Source organism: Crocuta crocuta, unplaced genomic scaffold (genome assembly GCF_008692635.1).
Source record: "Crocuta crocuta isolate KB4526 unplaced genomic scaffold, BGI_CrCroc_1.0 scaffold175, whole genome shotgun sequence".
Classification (NCBI taxonomy): domain Eukaryota; kingdom Metazoa; phylum Chordata; class Mammalia; order Carnivora; family Hyaenidae; genus Crocuta; species Crocuta crocuta.
Window position 1 is genome coordinate 1,736,612 of NW_027530988.1, and position 22,028 is coordinate 1,758,639.

The following is a 22,028-nucleotide window of genomic DNA, read 5'->3' on the forward strand; positions in this document are numbered from 1 at the left end:
AGGGAAGATATGAACTATGGTTACTCCCCTCGATGGGAGTTGGGAGGAGGTTTATCTGTAAAAAAAACAAAATCGGCGCTCAAGCTGCAAAAGAACCCATATAACTCCAGAGAAATTGAGAAAATTCTGCACAACCTGTGGGCTTCAGGTCAGGCTGTAGAGACCACAGAGTCACTGGCTTAACTCCCCAGGGAGAGAACCAATCAAGAAAAAAGTTGATCTGAGCCTCAGTGATTCTATCAAAGTTCTTCAGATGTAAATATGAATACTTCTGACCTTCCTTAGGCCAAACACATGCTCTCAAGACAGCTCACTGGCCATGGAGGGTGAAACCAGAGGGTGGTCACTGGGGTTGCTACATTTCTCTTCAGAAAACACACACACACACACACACACACACACACACACACACACTTCCAGACATCTGCTTCTGATTGTTTGAGCTACAAATGGAAGCTAGGTTACTAGTGAGGAAACGGGAACATTCTGGTTCCCAGCGAGACCAGATCCCAAGCAGAACAAAGAGAATGTGTAATGCCCCCAACTAAGAAATGCTTTAAAGTCTATAGGGCACAGGCAGGAGGAATTCCCTAACGACTCATGGTGTTCATCTTCCTCATGAAGAGGATGTGGTGCCACTCACTAATTAACTGCTATAAAAGAATTGATGCCAAAGTTGTCAAAGGATCGTACTCAACACAGAAGGCATCTTTTTGTGTCATTTAAGTGACATTTGAATTCAACCATGTGTGCTAAAAAAAAAAAAAAGGCAGTCTCCATGTGTCAGTAGCTTGCAATCAGATAGGAGATATTAATATTAAGCCAGCAAATGTAAAAAAAAAAAAAAAAACATTTTAACGGTCTAGAGAAATTGAACAGTGGGGTCAGTGGTCCCAAATCTGCTGCACTGGCTACTGGAAAAGAAAACAGCACACTCTGGCCTGATGCTTTGACATTCAGCTTGTGTTTTCCAAAGTAAAAGAGAGCTCCAGAGAGGTGAGGTGGGAGAATTTGATAGGGTGGGCTCCTCTCAAAGAAGGCCTGCATGTATGATGTGAAGCAGCTATAGAATTGGGGGCCAAGGAAGGAAGAAGAAGGAACCCAGGCTGGCCATTCCCAGGCCTCACATGCTATAGGGAGAAATGGGGTAGGGATTTGCATCCAGAAAGAGAGAGAGATCCCAAGCTGTGCTAACACGGTCAGGGCAGAGAAATCAATCCAGATTGTAAAAAAAAAAAGAGAGAGAGAGAGAAATCATAACAATATTTTGAGAATTCAACTAGTTCAAGTCCTTGCCTTTAGATCTCATTAGCTTTAAAATTTCTCACTAAAATAATAGTTTATCCACATTCCCAATGGAGTTAGTGACTGATTTCCCTAACTTCCCTTTGTTCACCATGCTCTTCCTAATAAATTAAGTCCTTCTGTTTGCTGAGTTACGATCCGGTGTTTTCCTAAGTATGGAATGTACAACCCATGGTTTTATATCATACGTAGACTTTTTCATTTTAATTGCTATCTTTTAATGGATATCAGAATAGTACAACTAGGTTGTCAAACCTATGTAACTTAAAGTTTCCTTTTAATTATATTTTAAGTTAAAAAGTGAGTAAATTTAAGGGGGCCTGGGTAGGTAGTCAGTTAAGCATTAGGCTTCAGCTCAGGTCATGATCTCATGGTTCATGAGTCCAAAGCCCGCATGGGGCTCTGTGCTGACAGCTCAGAGCCTGGAACCTGCTTCAGATTCTGTGTCTCCCTCTCTCTCTCTCTCTGCCCCTCCTCCACTTGTGCTCTGTCTCTTTCTCTCTCAAGAATGTAAACATTAAAAAAAAATTTTAAGGGTAAATTTTTAAAAAATTATTAAGCAAATGATATGACAGATGTGACAAAACAGAAATGTGATTAATTGAAGTTTGGAAAATACTGAGCTGGTACATTCCTTCATCTTTTGAAATGAAAAGATGAGGGGCATCCAGAGAGAGAAGGATCCAGAATATCTTTGAAAGGTGCCTCCTTTTTAGCCAACTAATATTGGATTGAGGAGGCCTCACTGCAAACCCAGAGACTTTATCTTCTCAGAAGCCTACTTCTTTTTGAAGCTTCCTTTTCCTTGGAAGTTCCTTTCATGTTCTTCTTGCCTGCAGGGCTCCTGGGTAGCAGAAAACTAACAAAAGATCTACACAAACCCACAGACCCAAATCCATCAGTCTTTCAGCCCTCTAGACAGAGAAAACCTGGACGTGCCACTTAACTTCATAAAGCAGAACCAGAAAACAGGACAAAAGAGCATGGAATAAAGAACCACAATGTAAATGTGTGCTACTGACCATGACAATGATAGGAGTTTAGAAAAGACCATGGTTGTCAGGAGCATCTTCAGGAAAGTGCGTCATGAGATACACTTAGAATAATATGTATTATTATATATCATCATTATATTAACTACCACTTTCTGAGTGTCTATTATGTATCAGGCCACGGGACAAGGCACTTTATTAATGAATGTCATTTTAGGCACTTCTCACAATGATCATGCGGAATTAGGTACAGTCCCTGCCTGTTTATAGATGGAAAGTGCGTTCTTCAAGATCGCAGAGCCAAAATTTGTATCATCTATCCGATTCCACCATCCGTGCCCTTAAGAATTTTTCTTTTCTGTTGAGACTGCAGTTTGATGGAGGCACATGGGGAGGCTTTTCCTGTCTGGCCCAGCCTCACCCTCCACCTCTACTGGGCACCCTTCCAAGCTGCCTGCAGAGTCTGAAGCCACAGTTAGGCTGTTTCCCTTCCAACCACCATCCCCGCCACCACCGCCCCTTCACCAAGGATGTGCTCCTGCCCCCACACCAAAACCAGCTACCCAAGGAGATATTCTCCAGGCAAGACCCATTCTTCACACCACACCCTTGGACTCGAGGGTCCCTACACTCAGAAAGATCCAGGTAATGATCAGATTATCTTGACCCCAAGAAGAAAGAGTTCAGAAAATCCTGGACTCATCAGTATGTTTCTAAAATTCCAATTTCCCATTCCTGTCGCTGGCATTCCCCTCTCCTTCCTGATAAACACCTCCCAGAACAGAGCCTTCTTTTTTAAAACTGAAGTATGGGTGACACATAATGTTACATTAGTTTCAGGCATACAACATAGTGATTCAGCAACTGTATTCATTATGCTGTGCTCACTGCAAGTGTAGCCACCATCTGCCCCTGTACATCACTACTCTGATACCATTGGCTATATTCCCTATACTGTGCCTTTTACTCTCGTGACTTCTTCATTCATTCCATAACTGGAAGCCTGTGTCTCCTGCTCCCCTTACCCCCTAACCCAATACTGCCGCTCCCCCACCCACCCCCTCTGGCAACCACCAGTTTCAGAACAGAGCCCATGACCTGCGGTTCCTTGTACCCAGAACCGTGTTCTCCCAGGGATTCACATAGCTCTTTTCCTCTCCTCCTCCAGGTCTTTACTCAATGTCACTTCCAGTGACGCCTTCCCCAACCACCCTCTGTCATTCTGTGATCCCCTTACCATGCTCCATTTCTCTACCCTCATCTCCACCTGAAACTTCGCATATAAGTTACCACCTGTCTTCCTTGCTCCCTGAGGGCGAACGCTGAGTTGTTCCTCACTGTATCCACAAATGCACTTAAGGCCCAAATAAATGTTCGTTGAATGAATGAATGAGTGGACAGTCAGTTACAGTGTAAGGCAAAGGGAAATGGAAATAAAAGCAAACTGGGAATGTATGGAGCCAAGCCCGGGTCCCAGGTCTACAACCTGTCCCTATGTGTTGGACCCTCATCTAGCTGCTGGGGGAATCAGCATGAACAAAGCAGACAAAAACTCATGCCTTATTGAAATCTTCACTCTAATGGCAAAAGACAGATGGTACACTAACTAACTAACTAAAATATGTAGTATTTTAGGTGGTAATAAGCCCTGTGAAGGAAAATAAAGCAGGGAAAGGAAAAGCAGAGTAGTGGAGAGAGCACTGTGCTGTTTCTAACAGTCACAGAAGGCGGCACTGGAAAGGTGACATTTGACCAGAGACTTGACGGTGTGACAGAGTGAGCCATGCGCAGATGTCTGTAAGAAGAGCACTCACAGGGAATGCAGCGCTGCCTGGAGCATGTGAAAGATAGTAAGGAGGCCTGGGTGACTGGAAGAAAGTGAGTGATGGGGAGAGAATTTGAAAATGAGGTCAGGTTGGTAATAGGCCTGGGGAGGAGTAAGGGCTTCTGTTTGGGGACCTGAGAGGGGGAGATTGGAGAACAGAATGGAGGTCACACTTGATACTGAGAAAAGACCAAAGGAGACAGAAACTTGGATTTCAGGCCTCACCCACACCCCAAAGAAGTGGGCAGTCTCATCTGAAACTCCAAAGAAATAGGATTCTGTTCTCTCTTAGTGATCTTTTCCTACCATCCTGGCCCTGAGAAACTCTGTGCTTAGGGAAATTACAGCCCTTGCTTCAAGTCAAATGTGTTTTCTCTGAGTCGAACCCTACTGAACAGTCCAGTCATTCAGCCAAGGCTTTCCAGTTTACAGAGTGCTTTATATACACCCTTTCATTTCATCTTAAGAACCCCCAATACAGAAGAGATTACCCTTGCTTTATAAAGGAGACAAATGAAGCTCTACGAAATTGGCTAAGATTATACACTTATTAAGGAATGTAGTTGAACTAGATTTCAGGTTTTCTGACATCTATCTCACCACGACTGAGACTCACTTTCCATTTTAGTGATTCTCAAAGGATTGTATGCAATGCTTTGTGGGCTCTAAACCAATCTGAAAATGTATATTGTCTCCCAGATTTTTATAAGTGACACAGACAATCTTACAGACTCTGATTTTTACATATGACAGAGACTAATTTCACTGTAACTTTTAAATGTGAGTGTATCATTAAAGCTTGCTAAAATTTGACATTTATGAATATGTTCTTAAAATGTACGAGGGGTGCCTGAGTGGCTCAGTCAGTTAAGCATCCAACTTTGACTCAGGTCATGATCTCACAGTTCGTGAATTCAGCCCCTCATCGGGTTCTGTGCTAATAGCTCAGAGCGTGGAGCCTTCTTGAGATTCTCTGCCTTCCTCTATCTCTGCCCCTCCCCCAATCTCTCTCTCTCTCTCTCTCTCTCTCTCTCTCTCTCTTTCAAAAATAAATAAACATTTAAAAATGTTAATGTACTAAAGACTCTAATTCTATTTTATACTTCTTAAGTCTGTCTTTGGCACAATGCTTGACAATGATGCAAAGTTCTTACTGGATATGAAATAGAATTCCCCTAAAATGAGGAATTAGTGGGGTCCATAACTCAAGAGATCTTTGCCCCACCTAAGTGTAGGCCCAGAGGTTGAGAACCACTACTCTAGTGACCACTACTCTCCTGATCAAACTAAGAAACAAACTCCTTTCCAGCCTCTCTCATTTAGAGTACAAACTCACTCTCTCTAAAGTGAGAGTACAGGGGCGCCTGGGTGGCTTAGTCGGTTAAGCGTCCGACTTTCGCTCAGGTCATGATCTCGCGGTTCGTGGGTTCGAGCCCCGCGTCGGGCTCTGTGCTGACTGCCAGCTCAGAGCCTGGAGCCTGTTTCAGTCTGTGACTCCCTCTCTCTCTGACTCTCCCCTGCTCACGCTGTCTCTCTCTCTCTTTCTCCTAGAAATAAATAAAACATTAAAAAAATTTAAAAAAAATAAAGTGAGAGTACAAACTCACTCTCTCATTCAGAGCACAAATTCTCTGGGACACAGGAATCTCCTCCTGCTTTGTCCTAAAGGATAGCCCCCAAGGCAGAGGAGCAACAAAGTTACTCTAGATGAGACAGAAAATACCATCCAACAGACATCACATGACTTGGCAACTGGTACCAGGGCCACCATAAAGAGAAAGAAAACCTGTTTTTAGATTAGGTCTATCAGCTGTACAATATCCACTGCTCTTTGGCAAAGGAACCTACCTGGAGGTAGAACCACGTAAGTGACTCATTTTTCCTTCTTGTGACCACTATGTTTAGCAATTATCTTTGTTAAGTATTTTCCCAAGTTTCCAGCTTTGGAAACACTTGAAAAAATCTAACCAGCATGTAATTTAGCACGGGATGGTTTGAAGAACAGGGATTGAGTTTCTGATAAAGTGCAGAAAGAGTATGTGCTGCAGTGGTTCTCTGGATCCACTATCCTTTCTGGAGAGTATTCGTCTTCCTCTACCTGACTAACTTTAGAGAACCAGCTTACCACCTGTGCACTCACCATTTACAGATCCAGGTCATAACCAGAACTGCACTAAATACACCTAGTAAATGATGATGAGCAAGTCAGACCAAGTTCCAATCCTTCTCTTTGCCTGACAAGCTGTGACTTCCCTTCACTGAACTTTAGCTTCCCTCTGGCTAAGCGAAGCGATTTTGAAAGTGTCTTTCAGCTTTAGTACACGATGATTCTAATTACCCTCTAGATCAATTCTTAGGGATGATGTAGTAGGAAAAGCAAGGAAGTCCAATGGTGTTGAGTGTCTTATGACCCAGTAGGAATTTTGTGATTTGATTTTTAAAAAGGTACTAGAAAAGGTCAAAACTGTTCCTATGCATCCATTAATTAACACTTGGGTCACCACAGAGGTTTTTACAACTGACTGCTGAGGCCCCTTCCAGTCCTACACTTATTACTCTGGCTCTATACATGGAAACTGGAGTCTGGAGAACCTGGGAGTTAGGCCCAACCCTGACACTCACTGTCTTAACCATTATTAGCTTCAGTGACTTCATCTATAAGAAGGATCTAATAATATCACCTCTTGGAGTTTGTTACAATAATGCTTGAGGAGGTAGTATAAACACAAAACATTTGTAAATAGCAAAGTCCTTATATAAATGGCAGTCATGTATGAGTCTTATGACCCTCTGGGTAGGCTCCAATTCTTTTGCATCAATGGCTCTTGCTCCAACCGTCATGTTCTTCCACCTCTAACTGACTCATAGTCCTTTGATTTACTAGAGCCTTATAGTTATGTTTCTGCTAACAATAGCCATTTCTCAATTCTCAGCAAAGACAAAATGATTCCTTTCTCCCTGTGAAAATATGATCCTGAAGCAAGATTGGGGGGTAAGTGATGGCAGGTTGAGGAAACAATAGTAGAAAACCTAGGGACTTCCCTAAATGCCAACACTCAGAAGATAACACATATAAAAGAGCTGCCAAAATATAGCACTTAGATCTCAGAAACCGTTGCAGAGTTTTATGTCTCCAGCTCACCTTGTTCTGCTCCACCCACCCCCTTCCAAACAGATGGACTAAACAGAGGGCAAATGGGTAGTGGGGTTTTTTGTAATGATGCCTGAGGTGGTGTCATAATGCACCAGTTATCTTCGGAGCAGGGACTCGACTCATCGTGGAACCAAGTAAGTCGTGCATTTTAATTTACTTCAGTGCATATAGTCCCTTGGACTTGTTGTAGCAGAGTCCTGAGTAAATTGGGGCTTTGGGGGAGGTCAGGAGATTCTAAATTGGAAATCTATTGTTTTGTTGTTGCAAAGAGTCAAGGTAAAATTTGAGGATGAATTCGTTAGGTTTCTCTTAAGAAAATAGTCTATGTATGCCTGGAAACTCTGTTCTAAAGATCTGTAGCAATAAGCCTTCTGCAATGGCCTGAAGAAAGCCCTGAGCCAGGCTTTTGGTCCCCTCAAGAGTAAGAGAAAAGGCAAGCTATAGGTGAGAGTCACTCCACTGTTTATGAGGAGAAAGACTCATAGCCAAAGTGTAGGAAGAGGGAGGGTTAAAAAGAAGAAAAATATTGCAGAAGGAGTTAGATCAAGACAGTCTTCTCTCCCTGAGATGACAAAAGCCAATCTTGCCTTGGTGTCTTTTTGCTGAGAACTTGAATTAAATCAGTATGCCTGGCTCAGACTAAATGATTCCCAAGGCCACATCCTAGTCTGGGTCTTCCAAGAGCAGCAAATGCATCTCTTTGGTTAGCCCTAGATCTGAAGACTCCGCACAGGGTTCAGGAGCCTACATCCAATGTAGAATCACCACAACCAACTTCAGGACAACAGACAAGTAATGGTGCTCTCCTAGAGATACTGTCCACTGGTAAGGCATTTTAGCACTCGGAAATCCAGGGGTAACATTCAGATAGTTTAGATAGCTGCCAACAGTCAGCCACTGGGTCCGGTCCAGAGAACAGTAGTCTTTCAGAAATACCAAGTCCAATGGGGCAGGCATTGCCCCTTACATGAGTAAATTTTGTTTCAGAGGAAATAAATAAGTGGGGAAATGTACATGAATGTGGCGAGGTTGACATTCTGAAAGCAGCTGATAGTGTCAACATGGCGTCTGCCTCTCAGAAGGAAACATAAACTTATGGGTGTTCTTGATTGCCTGTTGCTTCCAAGCCTATAGTGGAATTTGGCGAGTTGTCTTTTCTTTGAGAAGAGAGAGACTAGAAAGAAGGAGGGAAACAATCATGTTGTAGCTGATTGCAGTCAGATCGATGTTGGGCAAATTGCATCTGAGCAAAAAGTATTGTATTTCATTTTCCCTTTAAATCATTTCCACTTGAAATTCGGAATTATCTGCAGTTGTTAGAATCAAATCTCTGAGGCTATGCCTTTGGGAATCTTAGGGAAGAAGGAAAGAGATGAAACTGATGCTTAGCTCCTCTACTGGGACTCTGACCTGTGCTCTCCAGTGATACTCCATTTACTTCTCCAGTTTCCTCTTCCTGCAGTGATGGAGTGTAATATGATTATGTGAAGCTCAGGTAGGGAAAGTGAGAATTTCAAGTCAAGCCCTCAATCCTTAAAGTTTTGACAGCAAATAATGGCCCTATATAACCATCATTCCCTTTGGCTCTAGCCCTAGACTCTTGATTTCTGGTGATGAGATACAGTAATCCATAAGGCCTTCAAATTCTATTTTACATGATTACTATATCCTCCTGAAGCTGTATCTGGATCCAGAGAGTCCAAAAATAAGCAGTCCAAAACAAGCAGTGGCTTCTCTGACCCATATCTATGACACACAGCACCACTGGGCTCCCCACCCACCACCAACATCTTGTTCAAGCCTCAGAGCCTTAGAAAGCCTTTCCTTGGGCTCGGGGAATTAGGAGGGAGATTCCTTATTATTGTGAGACTCAGTCTGAGTGATGGGGAAGAAATTAGTTTTCTAATCAAAAAGCAGTGTTTGTGACCCAAGAGAAGGGAACCAGAATATGAGACCTGTGTCTAAACCCTCCTCAGTCTAACATTCATTATAAGAAATGTCACTATTCAGTGCCCCATCCCTATTCCCAAGCTATCGTGTTCTTCTTGGAGAGGCTTCCCAATAAACTGGGAGTTAAATATTCCATCTTGAAGGCAGCCATTAGTCACCTGTCACCTTCTTCTCTCCATGTCAGCTCTGTCCCCTGTCTTGGTGCTTCCTGGCTGGGATTTCATGCGCACATCCTTATCCAGCAGATAAACTATTATTAGCTTCAAAGGGAACTGAGCCTCTGTGCACTCAGCCCCTTGATCTCATCAAGGGCAGCTTTGTAGTTCTCTGAGTTGTGGGGTCTCTAGGCTGGGACCCAGGCTGGGGAGGCAGGGCACAGATGTTCTAGCCCAGGCCCCAGGGCCAGCCCCAGGCTAGTTACTTGTGAGGCAGTGCTGCAATGTGCTCCTGGGATACCCGACAGATGTTTTTTGGAGCCGGCACCAAACTCGTCGTGGAACCACGTGAGTTGATTTTTTCCACTATATTTCTAGGGATAAATCGAGTCCCGGCACTGGGGCTGCCATCCAGTTTGCATTACTTGGGAAAGTATAACTAGGAGATGGAGGGGGGGTTGGCCAGTGTAAAGACACTGGGCCGAGTCCCTGAAGCAGCTCTGTAACTAGTTTTCTTTTTTAAAAAGCATACATTAACACCACCAATTTCTGAAATCTTCAGAGCAGCCCAGAAAACGCAAAGAAAACTAGAAAAATCATACTAACTGTTGGGGCATATGGCGGGGGTGTGAGGGGATGTGCAGGGACACTTTCCCAAATCTCCAGAAGGTAGTTTCCATTCTTACACATCTGTTTGGCTAAGCTGACTAGCGTACATGCTTCACCGCAACTGTAAACAAATGGCCCATAGCTTGGAAGATTTAAGAGAAAGATGGTTAACCAGGCCAGAGTGATCAAGTAGAGCAAATTTGTATTTCAATGTTCAAGTTAAATCCCATAATGTCAGAGAGGCTTGAAATTGTGAGTGACATTTGTCACAGATGGTACAATCCTTAGGGAACTGGTAGGACTCAGGGGGAATCTAAAACAGATGATTTCCATGTATACAAGTTAAGAAAGACTGTTCAGGAAAGGTATATACTTCTTCTGGTATTGTTTACCAGCACAGAACCTTAGCATTGGATTGTAACTCATAGAAAGAGAAAGTCTGAAATAAAATAACAATTGTCCAAGCAAGTAGCACTTTGAAACCCAAAGTGAAATGTAATTATGGGCCAAATGTAATTTGTGGGCCAAGAAGAAAGATAAGAAATTCTCAAAAAATGAACAATTAAATCTTTAAATTTTGGACTATAGCAGTGCAAATTTTATCCAACTTCAGATTTTGGTTTAAGCTAAAAACAAAATAGACTAGTTTACCTATGGCAATCATATAAAATGCATTTTGTTTTTTTTTTAAAGGTTCAGTTCAGCCAGATAACCTTTTCTTTGGTTACCATGATACCAAAGAATGGATTAGATAAAACACTTTACTTTCAAACAATTGTTTTCAGTAGATAGGATAGGTATTCATTGAGAAGAGGGTCTGAGAAGACTCTTTTACCAAATCAATGCATTATACTTTATCTGAAATAGTAACAGATTAAGAGCTCAATAACATAAGTGTACGACCTTCTTCAGACATTTGTCTTGTCAGCTGTGTTACACTATTCAAATTACTCAAACCAGGTCTCTCTAGCCCCAAGTGATCATTGACAACTGCCTTTGAATTTAGATTTTAAAATCCCAAGCAAGCCTTCATTATCCAAGTAGATCAGGCGAGGATTGGGTCATACTTTTAAGTAACCAAGGAAATAGGATTGTTTCGTTTTGTCTTATTAATTGAGTAGTTTCCTTTCTCTGTACCTCATAACTCCCTTGAAAATCAACCAGAGTACATGTCACTAAAGTCAGTATAGTGAACGAGAAATATTGCGATTCTGAAGGCAGGTGAATTAGCAGAACATGCGGTTTTTCAAGCCGTTGCTGCTAGAGTTATCAGTGTCTGTTATCAGTGGCTTCAGCTATGCCGGAAAGCAAAACAATGAAGGTTTCCTCACATGGGTTGAATTAGGTTCCAGGAGAGCCCCTTGAAAAAACTCCCAATCCTCTGTCTTGGCTAGAACTGAAGCCAAAAGTTTAAGGAACCAGATTCTCAGGAATGTGTTTCCTATCCTTAGTGACTGAAACAGAATCCAGTCTTCCAGCTGAGCTTTCAGGCAGAGAAAAGAGTGGTAACAAATTTTTTCAAAAACTCTTTTGAGGGTAGTGATGGGGGTGGGGGAGTCTCTGAACAGCTGATTCCCAGGGAAAGTCCTGATTGCCCATGGTCCATTTACCAAATGGTGATCAGCAAGAACTTCCAGACTAGCAAACACACCCTCTCAACCAGATATAACCAAATAATTTGTTTATAGCTCCACTACCATGAACTTCAACAGCTAAAGCCCAAATCCAAATTAGGACAGAGTATTAGAAAACTCATTGCATTTATTCACTCATTACCAAGACTTTTCATTTAGCATTATCTTATATCTTGATTATAGATCATAGTAAATAAAAGTACACTGGAATTTAACATTTTTAATTTGATATCACCTAAGTTTTAAAATTCACCTATGTTTTAAATATAAGAGCTATATTCACACAAGCAATTACTACTGAAAATTGGCAGTTAAGCTTCTGTTTGGAAATATATCCAGGTCACCATTCACAGGTTGGTTGTCTCTCCTGATTTCAAGGATCTTCACAGCACCCCCCCCCCTTTTTTTTAAACAGTTATTTGAAGATAGTCTAAGAATCCAAGTCTTCAAGGACAAAAGTTAGCATAATTCACAAATTTTAATAGGGCATGATGGGAAAGAATCAATACTGCCTCCCTCAAAGCTTTAAAACTTTCAGTTTCAAGGAAAGAAAAAGATGCATATACAGAGTAGCAGATAGACGGTAGGTCAGGGTGAGGCATGAATGCAAAGGCCAGGAGGAGACCCAATGATTAGGACCAACAAGCCACAGCCTCACTTAGAATAAAGTAAGAACCGGGTTTAAACTGGTTTTATATCTATAAGGACTTTCTGGGTATGATAGTTGTTATCTCTGATTAAAGACTCAAAAGAAACTGCAGGATAGTCCCTTACCAAAAAAAATAAGTGTTTACCTAAAGGCAGAGAGATGTACCACTTAACTTCAGCGGTTATCCCTTCCAGTCTGAAAAATGGGAATGACACCCTAGAGTGACCCCAACACTGCCATCCTCAGAGTATTTGACCCAGTCATGTAGTCCTTCTCAGACCCTGATTCTTTTTTTTTTTTTTTAATTTTTTTTTTAATAGTTTATTGTCAAATTAGTTTCCACATAACACTCAGTGCNTGATTCTTTAACTGAGCACCAACCCTGCTCTCATTCTAAGGGCTTATGCATTTAAATAAACCAACTGATGCAGACAGAAATTCAACCTGACTGTGATCAACCAGAAGATTGATTAATAAAATATAGATAATTGAAACTCACATGATCCAGAAACTTCTTTGCAGTTGTTATTTTCTATCTCCACTTCCAGCCATGTCTCTTAGCAGCTCCTAACTAGAAGTCAAACTGACTGCCTTTCATTTCTGCTTCCCTTAGTCACTTCTTTCATGGGATGCTAACAGGCCCAGGTCACTAAAAGATGCAGGGAAGTCTGGATTGCAGTGTTTGGCCCCAAGGGAATTGAAGTAAACACCACTGTTTGACTCCCACACTTGTGGATAATCATCTTTCAAAATAAATTGATTATATTTGCAGAAAGCCAGCCTCCTGTCAAACCATCCGTTTTCATCATGCGAAATGGGACGACGGTTGCTTGTCTGGTGAAGGATTTCTACCCTAAGGATATAGACATAAAACTCGAATCAACCAAGAAACTAGAAGAATTTGACCCTGCTATTGTCGTCACTCCCAGTGGGAAGTACAGTGCTGTCAAGCTTGGTCGGTATGAAGATCCAACTACAGTGACCTGTTCTGTTGAACACAACAGTGAAGTCGTGAGCTCCACTAACTTTGAACCAAAGACAAAAACTTCAAGTAAGTCACATCTAGTTTCAAGGGGCTGGAATTGTAGGGAAGAAAAGTTGAGAGAAAGGGAAGCTAGAGATGAAATTCTTGACAGATCATTCTCAATATGGCATCATGCTGGAAACAAGATGGAGTCCAACTATGGCCCATCATTGACTTAGAACTTAACTCTGCATCCCTGAGCCAAAATCTAAGATAAAGTCCATCTTATTTCATCCCCTATCTCCTCTTCATCAGCCACTGTCTCCTTCATACTAATGACTGTCCTACTACTAGACTCTGGGTTAAAAATTCATGCACAGACTATGGGGCACCTCGGTGGGTCAGTGGGTTAAGCGTCTGACTCTTGACTTCGGCTAAGGTCATGACTTCACATTTCATGGGATCAAGCCCCATGTGGGGATCTGCCTTAACAGGGCTAAGCCTGCTTGGAATTCTCTCTCTCCTTTCTCTTTGCCCCTCCCCTGCTCACATGCACTCTCTCTAAATAAATAAATTTTAAAACTTAAAAAAAATCTTTTTAAAAAATTTGTGCAATCTAATCCAGTGTGAATGCCAAAACAAAGGGCAGCCCAGCCTATCACAGGTTGAGAACCCTAGTTCATCCTACAAATTAGAAACATACTTGAGTGTGGGCCTCATAACATAATGAAAAAAAGCCCAGAATGGGAAGAATGTTGGCTGTGCAAGTAGCTGTCTGACCTTAACCAACTCATAGCACTGATCCTTGGTTTACTTACTTAAAGTCTCCTCCAGTTTTAAAACCTCAAACCCTTTGAGCCTCTTGGTTGCCAGTGAATCCCTGACCACTGCTGTTTGTTCTAGGTACTATAAAACCAACGGAAACTGAAAACATAAAGCTAACTCCACAGAAGATCAGTAAGCCTAAAGGTTAGTTGAAATCAAGGGTCAACTTCAGAACTGAGGGTTAAAGCAAGCTCTGTAATTGTCAAACAGGGCCAAAAGTCACCAGACTTCAAAAGAAAACAAAAACCCTACCTGAGCCCAGCTGGTTCCCTCTGAGTCTCTCAGCAAAGCTTGCCTGGCTACAAGCATGGGCTTCCAAAGCTTGCCTGGCTGGGAGTGAGCCACAGTCTTGGGGTTTCTTAGGGCCATCTGCCACCAGGCTGGGCTTGCAGACCAGGCAGAATGATGGTGATTCGGTGGAGGCTGGTGTCAAGTGTGTTGTGGGCCTAATTTCTTGAAGGAATTTAGTTTCATGCTAAAGTCGCCATCTTTACTCTTCTTCAGCCACAGTTCATCACAGTTCACAGTTCACAGCCAGGAATGTGAACATGCTGTCCCTCACAGTGCTGGGGCTCCGGATGGTGTTTGCCAAGAGTCTTGCCATCAATTTTCTCTTGACTGCCAAGTTATTTTTCTTTTAAGGTAAGAATTATCTGCTTCTTATGCCTACCTCCACTCAAACTATGCTGCACATGGAGAAAAGGAGTTTAGGAATGTAAGGGGCCAAGAAGGCTTGGAAAGGGAAGAACACAGAGACATAGTATGATTTTTTTTTAAGTTTATTTATTTTTAAGTTTATTTATTTTGAACACGTGTACAGGTCGGGGAGGGGCAGGGAGAAGGGGAGACAGAATCCCAAGCAGGCTCTGAGACATCAGCACAGAGCCTGATGCAGGGCTCCAACCCATAAACCATGAGATCGTGGCCTGAGCCGAGATCAAGAGTCAGACACTTAACCGACTGAGCCACCCAGGCGCCCTGAAACATAGTATGATTTAATAAGGTGGGTCACCTCAGCAACTCTGCATAACACCCCATCTCCTGTTATCCTCCTATTTCAAGCCAGACTCAAAATGTGTTGTGTAGTATAATGTAATACTGGCTGATAATCCCCACCTCCAACCCAGAAGCTAAAACCTTGGAGCTATGCAATGAAAAATAGTTTTATTTGCTGTTTTGTTTATCTGGCCAAGGGGTCATGGGTTATTCGCAAGGCCATAAGTAAAGCTTCCCCCAAAGAATTTCCAGAATCTGCCTTTGCCTAGACAAAGAAGATGCCAGTTCCCATCCCTTTATCACAGAACTCCAACATATAGACCAGCCCATCTTTGCGATGAATCTGCATGCTCATTAGTAGTAAACGCACTGCTAGCTATTCAAGATGCATACAAAGTCACAGCTGAGACATTATCTGCCTGCTACTTACATTCCTTCTTCATGGAATCTCAGACATGAAGTTTAAACCAGGGGCTGGGTTTGCCTACAAATCCCTTTCTCCAGTACCCCCAAATGCTCCTCAGTCCCAACTCCTAATCTAGGGACAACTTAAGATTTTGAGTGTGGGACTGATCCAACCCAGCCTGAGGACATGTTCAATCATTTCCAAGTGGGTGACTGGTTTCCGAGAGTCCCAAGGATATGGGCAGTGTGGCTATATAAAAAGAGCACTACACTAGGAGTCAGAAGATGTGGGTTTTCACTCTGTCCTTGTCACTAACACTCTGCTATCCTAGCCTAATTGTCCACTTCTTAGGGCCTGAGGTTTTGCATCCATTAAACAAAGGGGTTAAGAATGACTAAGCAGAGCAAATGAGTTGCATGGCTTATGCCAATATTGATAAGCTAATACTGGCTATCTGAATTATGGCCATGTGCAGAAGGAACCATGCCACAATAGATTAGTGATGTCTGCAATGATGCAGCCACAGCAAGTACTGGCCGCACTACGTGAGTACTATGATTCCACCCAGTACTGATGGTCTGTGATCTGACACTCTGATCCTTGTCTTTCACTTACAGACTGACTGGCATGAGAAGGCTGCCTTATGAGACTCCCACATTATGTCTCCACAAAAGCCTACAGAGGACCTGTCTCCTAGACTTCTGGCTTCTTGGTGATTCAAGGTGACTGATCCCAGCCTTGCTTAAATGGCTGCTACCCAAGCCATCGAAGGCAACAAACAGCTCGTTTTCTGGCCTGGTGGAAAGACAAAGTCCTAGGGAGTAAGGCGTATGGTCCTAACTGCTCTATCTGCTGCTTTATAAAGGGATATAGGACTCATTTTTTTTTAATTTCCACAACAGATACACTTTGAAAATAATGTTTTGTTTTGACTTTCTTTGCCTTCAGAAGTAGGAAGTGGGAGCCAACAGATTCCCAGCTGCATACTCCCAGATGAAAATAGACCCTGGGGGACGGAGAGCAGATGCCCTTCACCTAACAGGAATGGCTCCATTCAGCCCAGCACTAGGTTTGCCTTAAGCTGGCATTCTCATCCAAAAAAGCACTTTCTGCTTTTCTTAGTACTTTACAAACAAAATTACATTTGACTTTTCATGCAACCAATGGGGTTTCTAAAGCCTCATCTAAATACTCTCCAAGCTCTTAGCAAAGATCAGGGTAAAATACAGAGAAAACTGCTTTTATTAAGTGACTTAACAAACATGAATTGAGTCCTTCTAAGTTCTAGGCACTGAGCTGAGGGTGTAAAGATGAATGAGAGGTGGGCCTGCTTTCAAGCAACTCACTGGGCCAAGTGTTTTTGCAGGGAGGGATAGGAATGACTCTTAGATTTGGGCTATAAAAAGAGTATCTTTACTGGGTTTTGCCTGCCAATCTATACACAGGGAATTTGAGGTCAGTGGATGCTGAATCTTGCCTGCCCCTCATTGTTGACGGTTTTCTGCCATTCCCAGTGCTGTCTCTGTTGCATTTATTAAAGTGCATTGAGTGTGCCTTGCCTCCGGCTTTACTCATAACAGATCATCACAAGTGGGGGCTGGGGGGAGGGGGTGCTGTGAACTCACTGTTAGGCAGACAAAAGCCAAACTGAACTTATAGGTCACACCACAGCTTCCTGAGCCCCAAGCCTGCAGGCTCCTGCGTTGGGGACCCTGCCCTGGGTTTCCGGCTGTTGCTGCTGCTGCTACAGCAAAACAGCAGCAATGACCCCTCTGTGGCCGATCAGCTCTGCTACCCCCACGTCAGCAAGGCCACAGCATTTTCCCAGGTGCACCCACTCAGGTAGCAGAGCCCTTGCAACCCACTATTGTGGTTTCCTGAGCACCTAGGGTGCTATCTAGGGTGTCAAGCAGGGGCTTATGGGGTCACAAGTGAAAGAGCAACCCTCACCAACTCCCCCTGCTATTGCCATCTGCAGACTCCCCTGTTGTCTTCACAGCCCAAAGCAAAGAAAGGAGGCAGTGGCACTCTGAGTCAATGGGTTTAGGACAATCTAGATGGATAAGGAGGTCCATCCAGGGAAGAACCATTAAAAGATTCCACCCAATAGCACCTTGTACGTGTAAAGAATGCCAATTTCCAAAACATTCGCATCTGTTACCTTGGGTAACATTAGCATGTTTCTCTAAGTGGCAAAGAACAAAAAGATCACATCCTCATTTTTCAGATGGAAAAAACACCCCTCCAAAAAGGTAATGTTTCTTCTCCGAAGCCATTCAGTGAGGCAGGGACATGGCTGTGAGCAGACTACTTTACCAAGAGCGCCAGCCCAAAGTTCCTTCTAGAGCATACAACATCTCCAAACAAGGACAAGGTGTTGCTTCAATTTTAACTAGACTGGACTTCAGGACTGTCCACTATTTAGCATGTAAATGAGCCACCCTCTGATCTACTTTGGTGGTCAAAAAAAAAAGTCCTAGCTTATCACAGGATCTTGAATTTCTTCTACCAAAAGGATCCTCCAAAAAAAAATTAATGGCAGGAGCCAGGTGGGGATTGTAGCTGTCTTCAAGTCTGGCGTGGGGGTCGGGGGCTGGTATCATACTGTGGATTATAGTTTTCCAGAGCTTTTGCATACAACATTTCATTGAAGTCCAAAACAGCTCCAAGGTAGTCCTCCAGAAGACTGCCACACACACAAACACACACACACACACACACACACACACACACACACACACACACAGTGTCTTGGGCAGAACAGAGACCCAGGAGGCTGAGACATTTGCCCCAAGCCTTTGGCTCCTTCACCCATGTTCTTTACATTCCTCTCTTCAGTGACTGCTCTTCACCCACTCGTTTTGAAGCCCAGATACACTGCCACCAGAGCACCTACTGATAAAGCCTGCTAGGTGCCCATGTGAGCTCTGTTATTAACCAGCTCTCTCTGACCTTGGGTATGAATGTCCCTCATGTCTCGGCGCTCCAGTGTTTTTCCTATAAAATCATAGCCTAGGCTTCTACTCTCTTTAAGGTCACATCTCATAACTAATAGTTGTTTTAAGGCAAGGAATTCAATGGAAATAAAGGAAAGAGGGACCAGTTCCCAGGGCATAGGGTGTATCTATTTTGACATCACATGGTTGGTTTACCCTTGAGATGATTATCTTCCCTGGAGACATCAATGAGCCCCAAACTCAGGGACGTGGAAGCTGGGGTCCTAGCAATCACAAACAACTTTTTGGGAGTATCTCAGTGCTCCAGAAATGGAAAGATGTTGGCCAAAGGGTACAAACAGCCAGTTAGAAGATGGATGAGTTCTGGGAATCTAATGTTCAGCATGGTGATTATCGTTGATAATACTGAATCATATACTTGATTCACTTTCACTGAGGAGCACTGAGTTCTCTAAATAAAGTAAGTAAAATGGCAGTGTCAAAGAGCATTCAAGAAAGATAAGGTGGCTGTACAAGAAGCAAGAAAAAGGTGAGTTGGGAGGAAAAAATGTTGAAGTAAGTAACTTTGCATCTAATTTGAATCTTAAAAGGAAAACAGACCAATTCATAATAATGGGTAAATGATGGAGACTAAGATGAGGACCCTTCTGAGTGGTACCTTGGCCATTCTGATATCTTCCCAGTACTCACAGCACATACGTGACAGACCCTGTATCAGGTGTGAGTGACCTGGGCACTGGCGCACAAAGATGAGAATTCCCCAGATATACCTCTCCCAGTCTATCACCACAAGGGCCCACTGAGTCAGAAGGTGGGGAGGTGCTCAGCTCCAGCGGAAGCCAGGGCGCTTCCCTGGATGTGAGCTGGCCTTATATTATTCAGCAGATACATCCAGGCACCTCCAAAGGCCACGATGGAACACAGAATAACTGGGAAGAAGGATCCCATGTCTGAGGACATGAGCTTCCCTAAGAGGGGGCTATACTAGGCTGCGCTGGGGGTTTATGTTCAGACCTCCTGGGCACCTGCGACACTGTGGGGACTGATGGCACAGTAGTAAGTGGCACTGTCTTCAGGCTCCACTGAGGAGATCACCAAGTGGAAGGTTTTCTGCTGCTGACTGTGCTGCACAGTAAACCGACCCCGAGTAAAATCTGCATCTTTGGATTCAGTGTTATCCCTGTAGAGGATAAACTGAAAGGAACGATCTGGCCTTATTCGGTACCAGTATAAATCCGGGTCTGAGTATATGGTGTCATAAGTGCACAACAGTGTCACTTTACTACCACTCATTGCTGTCTGGTGTGGGGTGCTCTGGGTCACTTGGTCACATAGCACGCCTTGGTCTGTGAGAGAAAAAATAGAAAACAGTCAAATCCCACACTCCGTAGGCACCGGATCGCACACAGACCCACCCAGAGGGAACTCAATCGGCAGAGGTAGGAAAAGGACACAGAGATGAAAGTCAAAGGTGCAGAATGACTGGAAAATCAGGTGCAGAGAGAAAAAGGTCAAGTGTTTAAAGTCAGAGAAAGGGAAACGGGGTGGTAGGACAAGGGGCGTGTACACAGAGGAGTGTACTCACAGAAAAGCAAAAGGCTAACGCCCAGAAGGAGAGTCATCTTCTCTTCCTATCAGGGCAGAGGCTGGAGAATAAAATGGGGTTCCTGAGGTCTCTGAGACCATCCCAGGGTCTCTGACGGGAGGAAGTGGGAGGGGATTGGAGCAGGCAGGCAGCCCTGATGATCATGTGACTGAATGAGCTGTCACTCTCCCAGGCAAATGCTTCCAGCCAAGAAACTGTTGTTATTGTTATTGTTATTTTGGTCCTCAAACCATCTTGAACTAATCCTTTTGCAAAACACAATGAAAATGAATTACTTAAAAAATAAATAAATAAAGAGAGAGAGAAATAGAAACTGTGAGCCCAATGACCCAATTGCTGTACAAGAGGCTTACCCTCCATTCCCTGAATCCTTGGGCCACACACAGACTATGGCCAGTCCATGGTCAGCTGCACTTGAACTCAATAAATGGCATAAAGGAATGAGTACCTTCCACTAGTCTCTTATTCCTCCGTATAAAGACAGAGGGAAGAGGGTTGAACAAGATGGATTCTAAAATCTCTCCTAGCCCTGAATTCTAGAAATCTTCTACTTCTGATGCTCAGGGGCATACCTTGCCCTTGAGAGTGCTTGGTGCCTATCACATAGCATAACTCTCCATCTCTCAGCAGGCCCTTGGCAGCACACACTTGGCCCTGCCTGGAGAATTCTCCCCCAGAGCAGAGCTTCCCATGGGGGCTACCACTGTGGGTGGGTTACAAGCTTGCTGGGCTAGTGCTCCATGTGGCCACCGGAGCCACGGTGCCTGGAAACCCTGGGATCGGCCCTCCCGGCCACATGCCAGACAAATACTGTTTTGCGTGTAAGCTGGGAACATGACAACAGCAGGGTGTAGTGCCCTGAGAAAAACGAGACTGAGTACCTCACTCCCCTAAACCTGGGAGTGTTTGTAGGAGTTCCTTTTTCCCCTTCCCCGTGTCTAACTCATCAGTGAGTCCTGTCGGTTCTGCCATGAAATAAATGTGCAGCCTGTCCATCCCCTGCAAACACCACTGGCTCTTGTCAGCACTGCTGCGGGGACCCCCTAACTGGTCCTGTTGCTTCCGCTCTTGTTCCTGGACAATCCCTTCTCCAGGTCTTTGTGGAATGTAAATTATATGATGGCAGCTGGACCTCCTTTCCTGGGCCTGTAACACCATGCAAATGGTCCGGCCGCTGCCTCCTGCCCCACCTTAGCCCCCCACCCCCGACACACACACACACCCGGGAATGCCGGTTCCATGAGGGCAAAGACCTTGCTTATCTGCTCACGGATATACCCCCAGCGCCCAGGGTCGTGTCTGCCACATAATCGACAGTCAGTAAATAGTTGTGGAATAAAGGAGTGCAGCTTTTTTCACTCAAAAACTCACTACTGACATGGCTAAGTTTGCTGGATTTAACAAGTAAAAATACAAGACACCCAGTTAAGTTCATATCGCAAAAGAACAACAAAAAACTTTTAGTAATGCTTGGAGTGCATTTACACTAAAAAAGTATACGTTCATCTGAAATTCAAATTTCACTGGGAATCCTGTGCTTTATTTGGCAACCATAGGCATGGAGAATACCAAAAATGAACACCAGGTGGTCAGAAGTCCCCCCATGAGCGTACCCAGGCCCCCGGACCTGGAAGAGGATGGTTCAGTGACCAGGCTGCCCAGGCCTGCACTGCCGCCTGCTGGAGGGGGTCCCCTCTGCAGGAACACAGCCCTCTGCTGGCAAAAGACTGTCTGAGCTTCCCAGTCTCCAACATCCAGGAGCTCTGCCAGTCCCCACCCGGCTTCTGGTGTCTGTCCCCACTCTAAAGGTGTCAGCAGCCTTGATATTTATGAGAGAGCTAGTGCTCCCTTCCTAATTTAGGCAGTAGCAATTTTTATGAAGTTTTTAAATTTACTGATAGAGAGAGAGAGAATGAGGGGGGAGAGAGAGAGAGAGAGATTGAGAGTTCCAAGCAGTCCATGCTCCGTGCTCAGCCTGCTACAGGATTCAATCTCACAACA

General features: G+C 43.8%; 1 gene segment (V, D, J or C); it reads left to right on the forward strand.

The window, feature by feature from the left end:
- Positions 1 to 17,017, forward strand: part of LOC144236661 (T cell receptor delta constant-like) — a 48,223-nt gene extending 31,206 nt beyond the window's left edge. Inside the window, 5 exon segments of the C gene segment in view lie at positions 9,690 to 9,729; positions 13,046 to 13,324; positions 14,141 to 14,206; positions 14,567 to 14,704; positions 16,082 to 17,017. Coding sequence covers positions 9,690 to 9,729; positions 13,046 to 13,324; positions 14,141 to 14,206; positions 14,567 to 14,703 — 522 coding nt within the window.
- The last annotated feature ends 5,011 nt before the right edge of the window (positions 17,018 to 22,028 follow it).